This window comes from Falco naumanni, chromosome 5 (genome assembly GCF_017639655.2).
Source record: "Falco naumanni isolate bFalNau1 chromosome 5, bFalNau1.pat, whole genome shotgun sequence".
NCBI classification, from domain to species: Eukaryota; Metazoa; Chordata; class Aves; order Falconiformes; family Falconidae; genus Falco; species Falco naumanni.
The window spans coordinates 33,805,902-33,815,454 of record NC_054058.1 but is presented as its reverse complement, the minus strand read 5'-3'; the positions used below and the strand labels follow the sequence as shown (position 1 = coordinate 33,815,454).

Genomic DNA, 9,553 nt, shown 5'->3' with positions numbered 1-9,553 from the left:
AACCCAACAGATGGGCAGTGCTCATGACCTTCTTACTCCATCTTCAGTCCCCCGGCCCCATGCCCCTGTGGTACATGAGTCCCAGTACCTGATCACTGGTACATTCAGTAGTCATACACTTGGATGGAAAGTCTATAGAGAGGTGGGCATGTGCTCAGGGGGCCCAAGACTCATACAGCTGAGAGGTGCAGATAGTAAGATGGAGAGACTGCTGAAAGCAACAGTGATGTCTCTGCAGAGACCATGTTATATCGCACCAGGACTGAAAATACAGCTCTGTGCATAAAGGACAGAGTTGTTGTTCTCTTGTGTTGGAGGCAGCATGGGGAAAAGCAACTGTCTGCTTCTGCTTATGAGGATATCTGTATATATAAGTTCATGTTCAAACAGGTGGAAATATGTAAATCTAGACACAGTTGTATTCCAAACAGACAAATGTGTAGCTCCTGGTGTCTGGAGGACATAAAAGCCCCTTCCAGAACTTACTGGAGATCTCACCAGGGCTCTCAACACACAACTTGCTTGCGTAGCTGCACCAGCACAACAAAAAGATAGGCCCTTCCTTATTATTCTTGGAGAAAGTAAAAAGGACCAGGACACAGCTAGTAAATAAAACAGATTTAATCATAAACCATGTACATATTTATAGATAGACTGTGGTCTGAAAGGTGCTGCCCTGGCAACAGGAATAATAGAACAGTGTGTTTTACCAGTCAATGTACAGTACCAATGAAGGGTGGAGCTGATAAATGAATATAGGATTTTGAATCCCAGAGGCTATTTTTTACAGACAACCATCATTCTTGGTTTCCTGACAAAGTGTAGTCTGAACTAGCTCACGGCTCTGCCCAGAACACAGCAAGGCAGATACAGCCAAGAACAGAATTTGAGGGTGAGGGAGGGACAAGATATCTGAAGGCGGTTCTGAGGTATGTATAACATATATACTCCACTGTTGTGTGCAGCCTTGGGGCCATGCTTTGCCCACAGTTGTGTGCACACATCTCATTCCAGTCAGTGAGACTGGCAAGCTCACATCTGGGAGAATATATTGCACTTCGAGGGCGTACAGGAGCACATCGAACAACAAAGCCAGAAGCAGAACAGGGAGAGAGCTGGAGGCAAGGAAGCCTGGACTGGGCTGGCAAAGGGAAGAAGTGAATACATGGCTCCAGATTTATCTGGCTAGCCAGTTCAGCTCTGTTTGGACAGCCAGGACAATACTTATGTTCTGAAGGACTTCTGCAGTGGAAAGGTTTCCATCAAGACAACCTTTATCAGACAACAGGGAAAATCATGAACAAAATGACTAGAGGCGTGTTACTAGAATAAATATGATGGAGCTGGTCCTACAACCGTTCAGCTCTTAAATCTGAAGGAAAACCCAATCCTGTCTCTGAAGTGGTCTAAGCCTACATATGAATCTGGTCAGTCTCAGCTGATACAGGCAGAGGAAGGAAACATTGCTCTGGTGGCCAGCAAGGCAAAGGGTGCATTTGTACTGCAGTATTCAGAGTCAGTATGGCTGCTTTGAGAAACAATATCACACTAGGCTTGCAAAGCTGTCAAATGTATTGGCTTTTTGCAGAACAATTCCACTTTCAATCAATGTACATATTACAGGGTTTTACAGATGAAAAACACCTTTCACTGCTAGAAAGTAGACACTCTTGATATCAAACGCACTTGCCATCTGATTTTGCTAAGAATCCACCCCCAGATAATAAAAAATACCAAATCCCAAATAAAGTCTATAACACAAAACAACATTCATGTCAATGTCAAATGATAACTGTCCCAGCAAACGTAAAAAGAAGATCTTAATGCAGGTCGCCTCAGAAGCAAGTTTAGAGTCATGCATCCATATATAGAGTCCACTCCCAATCTGGGAAACCTCAGTTAGTGTTGCTGCCCTTTGAAATGCAAGTCCCGTTTTTCCAAAGGAGAGCTCCACGCTTGCATGCACACATACACACATTCTGTATACAGTCTCTGTATACACATAGAGATACACATACACACACATAAAACCTCCTGTCTCTTAGCCAGGGCTGCATGCTGGGTAACTGTTAATGTCTTCTGTACATTTTCGACCTACTTTCTTTGCAAGGATGAGGTTGAAATGTCTTTACTTCTCAGGTCTGTATTCTTTAAACAAAAAGGGTAATGAAGAGCAACTACGTTACAGAGAAATGCGCTCAGATCTCAGGCATATGATTTTTCCTAGTTGTTTAGAAGGACGGTTATTTAAATTCGTGACTCGGCAGAATCTGCAGGAAGAGTTATCCTTCCTCCATGTTGGGTTTTCTCAATGAACCCCATGAGCCCATTCTGTGCTTTCACAGACCACTTTTCTTTAAGGCACTGCATGTGGATGATGACTTCAGACAGAAGTGCAAGCCCTCTTCACTGGATTGTGCATTTCTCCCTCTCTCTGGACTGACCTTCCCTGAGAACTTTTGATTTGATATACTTCAGGTCACTATTGACGCTTGGCCGGCGAGCAAATGGAGAGATCATGCCATAGGCGTCCATGTCCTTGACTCGGCGCATCCGGAAGGATTTCTGTTGGAAAGTGTCACCATACTGGATGGAGATTTTCCTGTGGAGGGAAGGGCTCATCTCATGAGGTAGCTTGGCCATGCTAAAGAGCACATAAAACATCTCATCCACATTGGTGTTCTTCTTGGCTGAAACTTCGAAGTAAGCACAGTTTTCGTCACTGGAGACAAGGTTCTCACCTTCATCTGAGCGTACCTTGCGGAAGACTTCACTGTGGTCACTTTTGTTGCCGCAGATCACCATGGGGAGGTCAGCTGATTCCTTGGTTTTGTTCTTCAGGCAGGATTTGACTTCCAGGATCTGTTTCTGGAGCCTCTTGACCTCATCAAAGGATTCTCTGTTGTCCAGGCTGAATACCAGGATGAAAACATCCCCTGCAATTAAAAGAAGATACTGTAAAGGCTAGTTAGTCATAGCTTGTGTCAGAGGAGCTAGTTTTTTTTTTTAATAGGTATATTTGCCATCTCCTCCCCTCCCCCCCCCCCCCCCTTTTTTTTTTGTCCTTTTGAATCTATTCACTCAGCTGTACTTTAATTCCAGTTCTTCTTATTCAGTTCCCCATACCTTTCTGTATGGGACTGGATGTCTGGAAAAGACTTTTGGATGTTGCACTGGACTTGCAAGTTATTGCCCATTTTAATCTCTTTTTGTAAATATGTTTCTTTCTCAGCTCTGCTGCAATGCTTTTCCTTTTTCTTCCTTTCATTTGTATCTCTGTGTAAAACACAGCCTGTTCTGACACCAGGAAGAGCGGAGAGCTAGTAGCCGCTCAGCCTTGGCCTTTGGATTACACAATACATGAAGCAACACCTGAACCGAAGATCTACAGCTAGTCAGTCCTGAATGCCTAAGTCAGGAACGAGAGTTTCCCCAATGTGCAGTGCTCTGCTGTCGTTTCGTTTGCTCAAGAGAAACAGACCACGGAAAAAAAAGAAATACATAAATGACACAGATCCCCTGGCATTTCCTTTTGACATTTCCTGACTTACAATTCCTTTTGCAAATATAAAATAAGGCAAATCATTGCCTGTTCAATGACATTCATGTGGAACACGCTGAGAGCGATTTCAGGGACAAAACCTCACATCTGCATCCCAGAAACTGGCCCTGGGATCTCACTGAATGTGGGAGCTAGCCTGGTCAGATGTGAATGACATGTTTCACCAGCTAGCTAGAAGGGTAGACAGCAAATCCGGAAAGTAGCATTCTTGTGAGCTGTGGCTGAATATATCTCCTCCACTGTCACTTTCACAATTAAAGAATATAGCTTAGCTAACTGCTTGACAATGTGAATGTACAAAATGACCCCACCATTTTCTCTTTTTTCCATATAACACATTTGATTAACCACAGACTAAGGAGAAAGGGTAAAAGCAGAACTTCTGTTTTACTGGAATATCAAATCAAGGGCATCAGGCTGGAAATTTTAGAAAAAAAATAATTTTGAGATTTTCTTGGTTAGAATTTCCTTCCTGTGTGTCTTACATTTGTTTTTCACTACTTGTGTCTTGTAATTACGTGCTTATTTTGTCCCTTGCTGCTTTTCGTGCTCACGAGATTTTATTCAGCCATTTATTTGTGACTGCAATAAAAAATATGGAACAGGAGGGGAACGTGGGAGGGAAATAAATTAAGGGGAATCTCTATTTCAGATCTTCACCCAGTGACCATCTCCTCTGTGGCTAATGCACTCCCTGTAGTGCCCGGAGCATCCTGGCCAGGAAATACCTCTCCAGAAAAGTGTGTCTTCCAACAAAATCAAGCAGTCCCTTTAGCTGCCTGACAAGAAACAGCCGTCTCCAGGCTAAAGCCTTCAACCTAATGTGTGTTCTTATCTTTCACCCACTGCTCCACATCTGCAAATTTCCCCATTCTTTCTCACCTGTCAGGATGGAAAGCCTCCTCATAGCAGGGAAAGGGTGATTCCCAGAGGTGTCCAGGATGTCCAGCTGATACATGTCTCCTCGGATGTTGTAGACCTTGCGATGAAAATCCTCAATGGTGGGAGTGTACTGGTCCTCAAACCGGCCATTGAGAAAGCGTGAGACAATGGAGCTTTTCCCCACCCTGGAGGCTCCCAGCACTACCATGCGGTACGAGTTCTTGGCTGGCACATTCAGGGTGCAGTTTCCACCAGACATGGTCTTCATCATTGCTTGATCCTGAAAAAGGAAATAGCAGAGTTGAAGGAAAGACTGTAAACTAAATGGAGGATGAAGTAGAGCAGGTCCTTACTACCAGCTTGTCAAAGGGTGCTCTGAAGCACAATCCTGGTTAGTAGATCAATGGTCCATATAGAAATCTTTTCACTAGAAATGCTTAATTTTTTAGTTTCATTTCCAGGGAGTAGTTTGGGGTTTTTTTAATTTTTTTTCCTTTTCTTTTGAAGTCATAAATAAGTGAAGGCATTTACATCGAAAATAATATGGTTTTAACTTGTAATTTGCTATTTCGTTTAAACATTAAGGGCTAATTTTATCAGCTGTGTTTCAACTTAGACACCAGGCTCCTTCCCACCATCTGCGTCACTTAAACATTACCAGATTTTTCAGTAAAGCTCAGTTCTCATTTAGGTACATAAACAGAGAGGTCAGATTTCCCAATACACTGCACCCACTGCAGCTGCCATTAGGACCTAGATCGCTTCATTTTGTTGCCTACATAGGAGCTGTGCATAGTACTCATTTTCTGAGATGAACCAAAAGTCAGACAGAAACAAGAATCATGCTCGGCATCAGTGGAAGCTAGACATCTCAGTAATTTTAAATAGTTGGTCTCGTACAACCTTCATTGTTGATGCACAGAGTTTGAGCCACAAAATGGCACTGACCAATGATAAACTCAAAGATCTGTGCCTTCAGTGACCTATTAGAAACCAGATTTTAATCTTGCTGTTTGGACTGGTAGTGTGGGAACTCTGTATCAACAAACTATCAGCTTTGCAGCAGGATGGCTGGCAATCAATAGAACTGCAAAAACGTAGATTTCGTAGGAGTTTTGGTCTTTATACATACACAGCTTTTGTGGGTGTCACAGTCCTTGCGGGTGCTAACTACGACCAGGAGAAAAGATGAAGGACAGCCATCTTAAATAGCTATTAGAAAAGATTTCTAACCCCTAACAACTAAGATGAGTCTCAAGACCTTGGGGATCACATTTTGACATAGCAAAAAACTTTGAAGGGGGTGGGATGGGGAAGAGGGTGTTGCTCAGAAAATTTATATGTACCAGTTCAAATGAATTGTGTGCGGAAAGCTAACTCTTAGAGCAAGGCGGCACATTTTTGACAGAGTTTATTTTGGTTACTAGGATCTCATTAAAGAATAATCAAGTTCCCACTGTGTCGTTTATTTAACTTAGGTGTTCTTTATTTAATATTACAACGCAAGTACTTTATGTGCACTGAAAGATCATTTCTGGGTCCAGATCTGGACTCCTATCTTTCCCTTGAGTGAATTTTATCTCCCTAAGCTTTTATCTAGCTGACAGTTATCTCAGTCAAAAGCTTAAAATCTTTTACTTTGTTTAACATGTGCTAAGCACCAAAGCAGCAGTGAAGATACGGTCACTGCTAAATAAAGAAGTCTCTGGAATTCAGATCCAGCATCATTACAAGCTCTGTGCTATAGCCCAAGGCAACAGCAAACCACTACTATTTATTATTATTGCTATAATTTGCTGCACGCCAACAGCATATTCAGCCCTATCTAAAGCACAGAAGAAAATGTAATACTCTCCTCAGAGTAGCTTACACTCTGAATTATATTAGCGAGCAGGACAGCATAATATTAGAGCCAGAAAGTCATATCAGAATATCAGATGGACACAAACATGCACAGTTATGGTACTGCTGGGATTGCTGTGGCAGGAATGACAGCAAGGAGCACACCTGCAATTTGAATGGGACTCTGTTTTATTTAGAACAGGACCGATCTCCAACAGTGCAGAAACACCACATTCAATCTGTGAAGCAACACTGCCATGTACACTGCCTCTGCCCTTTCCTGTGCAAACAGCCCAATACTGCCTTGCATCCATGGGCAGACAAAAGATGACAGAGCTGCTTTGGGATGCTTCCTTTCACCATCTCAGGCTTTATTTAGCTGGCAGAGAAAAGCAGGGAGATAGATTTTGTGACGAAAAACTATAAACTTCTGTACAGCTCAGATGGGTATTTAGAAATGAGTCAGCTCTTCAGACCAGGATGGACCAGTGTAGCTGCATGAGGGCAAGAGGACACCTGCTGAAGATCAGTTTTGTACAACTTGGTGCAGCAGCATCTGGGAGTGAGCAGTTATGCATTTTAAGCAAATGCCTTATATGTCCTGAACAGAATGTGCATGCTGAAGGACACGATCCTGGCCAGCAGCTTTACAAGCCAAAATCCTACAAATTACACTGCTGACTGGCAGGTAACCACTGAGCTGTTGGTGATTACAGAAACTCCCATCATACAACGAAGGAGGTGGACTGTCACTGCAGCTGCTGCACTTTGTGCTCTTGAGAGTAAGTTCCACCTCTCAAGGCATTCTGTCAAGTGGACTCTTGTGCTTTCCTGACTGCATTTCATTTCACACAAAGTCAAAAGATGCTTTTCAGCACTTTGATTCATGGAGTTGCTGCTCATCTCAACACCTTTGCTGCAAATCCGACTCAGAGCATGCCATTAAACCAGGAGCTTATTTCGTGTTTTGTGTTCTCTCTTCTTATCCGCCCCGCCTCACCCACCTCCAGTTTTTGTCCATTATAATACAATCTGCCACCTTTCCTCATCAGAAAAGGAAGGAAGCTTCAGCCTTCACACTCAGGGGTAGGGAAGGGAGGGGAGTACAGGGACTCATACATTAAAAAAGATTAAAGGAAAAAGAAAGGGAGAGACCACATGTTCATGTTCTAAGTAAAGCAAAATCAATCAGAAGAGAATGAGGAGACAAACAACCTCCAGCTGGCTTTAATCTACATCTTTTCCTTCCAGTTTATTAAATGTTTAAGCATAGATTAATTCCCAGTGGTACCTTCTGCTTTATGCACTGGCTTGATGCTAGAAACTTTACAGTAGTATTTTATATTGGTACAGCACAGGGATTTCAAAATGTCATAGAAATGTAGGCAATAAGTTTAAAAATTAATCTCCACTTAATAAAGGGATAGGCTTATATGCCCAGAGAGACCTGAAACAGCTGCCTAAAATCAACATTAAACCCCATTTCTTTTGACTCCCTGTGTCATCTTCTACCTGCTAACCACCACTGCTTGTTTCATAGGCAGACATCGGAGTGAATGACAACGAACCTGCGTTTGTATGCTCTGAAGAGCTTGTCTGAAAATTTCAGTGAGGTGCTGACAAGTTTGATCCTGAGCACCCAGAGAGAGATTTCTAAGGAAGACATTCTTCATTCAACCTGCCTAGAGCTTTTTCACCTTACTGTTCCATCCTCCCACCCAGGGGTATGTTCCCTACCACTCCCCACCCATGCACAGACTTCTCAACTACCTCTCTTGCACTCCTCGGTCTTCAGCTACTGTTTGTGTCTCTGTTTGCTATCCCAATGCAATTCAGTGCACCCAGCTAAAAAGGACAGAGGCAGACACAAACTGTATCATGCATAACAGACCTGCCACTTGTTAATTACTACTAGTATCCCTGTAATTTTCATGCACACCAAAATCACTCCCGTGGGATGTTCGTTTCCTACATCCATACCAAAGCCAATGATGCTTTCTTACCTCTCTTTCCCTGAAGGAGCAGTTCTTGGTACAGTCTGATGAAGCCGATAATTTTAATCAGAGGTAGCTGCTACTGCAAAAAGATGTTGTTCTGTGGATCCCACGTTGCTTGCTCTGGGCTCAGTTCTTCACTAGTTATTTCCCAGGAACTTAGCAGTATTGGGAAGGATCGCAGGGCTTCAGAGAGCGTTCCCCCATGGATGGTAGGTGCTGGATTAGGCAACCAGCGTGGGCTAAAGAAGGGTCTCAGAAGCAGCGATAGCTTTTCCTTTTGGTGAGTTGAGCTCTTCTCCTCACAGCCTCAGTTCAAGGGAAGGAGAGGCAGAGTCTCACCCGCTCCCACTGGCTTTTCTTGCAAGTTGTGCTTCATAGGCTCTGCTGTGGGGAAGGGTCTCTGGAGCGACACCTAGTCGTGCAGGGCTGTGGATGCATCTGGCTGGCCCACCCTGCCTCCACACCCCCTTAGACCCTGGGGGGAAAAATCAGTGGGGGCATGGAAGTTGTCTATGGTGAACCACCTATGCTTCTCCAGGTCTTGCCTGACACACCCCCCACCACTACGAGCTTCTTTTCCTCTGGTCTGAGATTTGCTTTAAAATATTGCCTTTCGAGGACAGAAAGGGCTTCTCTTTACATTTGCCAATTAAGTCTTTCTTCTTCCCTCCCTGCCTTTCTCCCTCTCCCTGTCACAACTACTGGCAAATTGCAGATTTTCCTTCTGTAGGACTCACAGATAATTGGCTCAACTCCTCCCTGGAAGTCAGTGTCAGACACAGGGGAAGGAGGGGTGCTGAGGGGGTGGGATTTTGTGCCTATTGAAAAACCTTTTCTTTTCTCCTTTAAACAGAAAGTTCTTATGCATTGCAGCCTGCACGATCCCCGTCTTTCCACCAGAGACCTGTATGTATGCACGTGTGGCGAGTGAGTTAGCCTATGTGTACGAGAGACACAGAGACTTGACTTACTTCGCGAGCTGCAGATTCATAAGCTGTTTCTAAAGGCTCTATACTTCTGTGCTGATCTTTTCTGCTAGACAGACGCAGACTGACTCATTTCCCAAGCAGGGGCTTTCTGTCCATAATTCCTCCAATTCTTTTGCCGTATGGAACACTGTTCCCTCAACCTCAAACGCGTTACATTAGGATTGCTTGTTGGTATGATTAAGAAATAAGAATAATGTGTAACTGCTGTTCTTTCATTAATATTTAAATAAATGAAAAATTAAACTAGGGCTGGGTAATAAAAATGTTTAAAAAAGGACAAA

The 9,553-nt window shown here is 43.4% G+C and overlaps 1 protein-coding gene across 1 annotated transcript; it reads right to left on the bottom strand.

The window, feature by feature from the left end:
* Positions 1-1,482: 1,482 nt before the first annotated feature.
* RASD2 (RASD family member 2) lies at positions 1,483-8,946 on the bottom strand. Its single transcript, XM_040595748.1, has 3 exons — positions 8,290-8,946; positions 4,445-4,724; positions 1,483-2,936 (listed from the first exon to the last, which is right to left on the bottom strand). Exons 2-3 carry the CDS (start codon positions 4,713-4,715, stop codon positions 2,407-2,409), a joined length of 801 nt encoding a protein of 266 aa, XP_040451682.1. The 5' UTR covers positions 4,716-4,724; positions 8,290-8,946; the 3' UTR covers positions 1,483-2,406.
* Between the last annotated feature and the right edge of the window lie 607 nt (positions 8,947-9,553).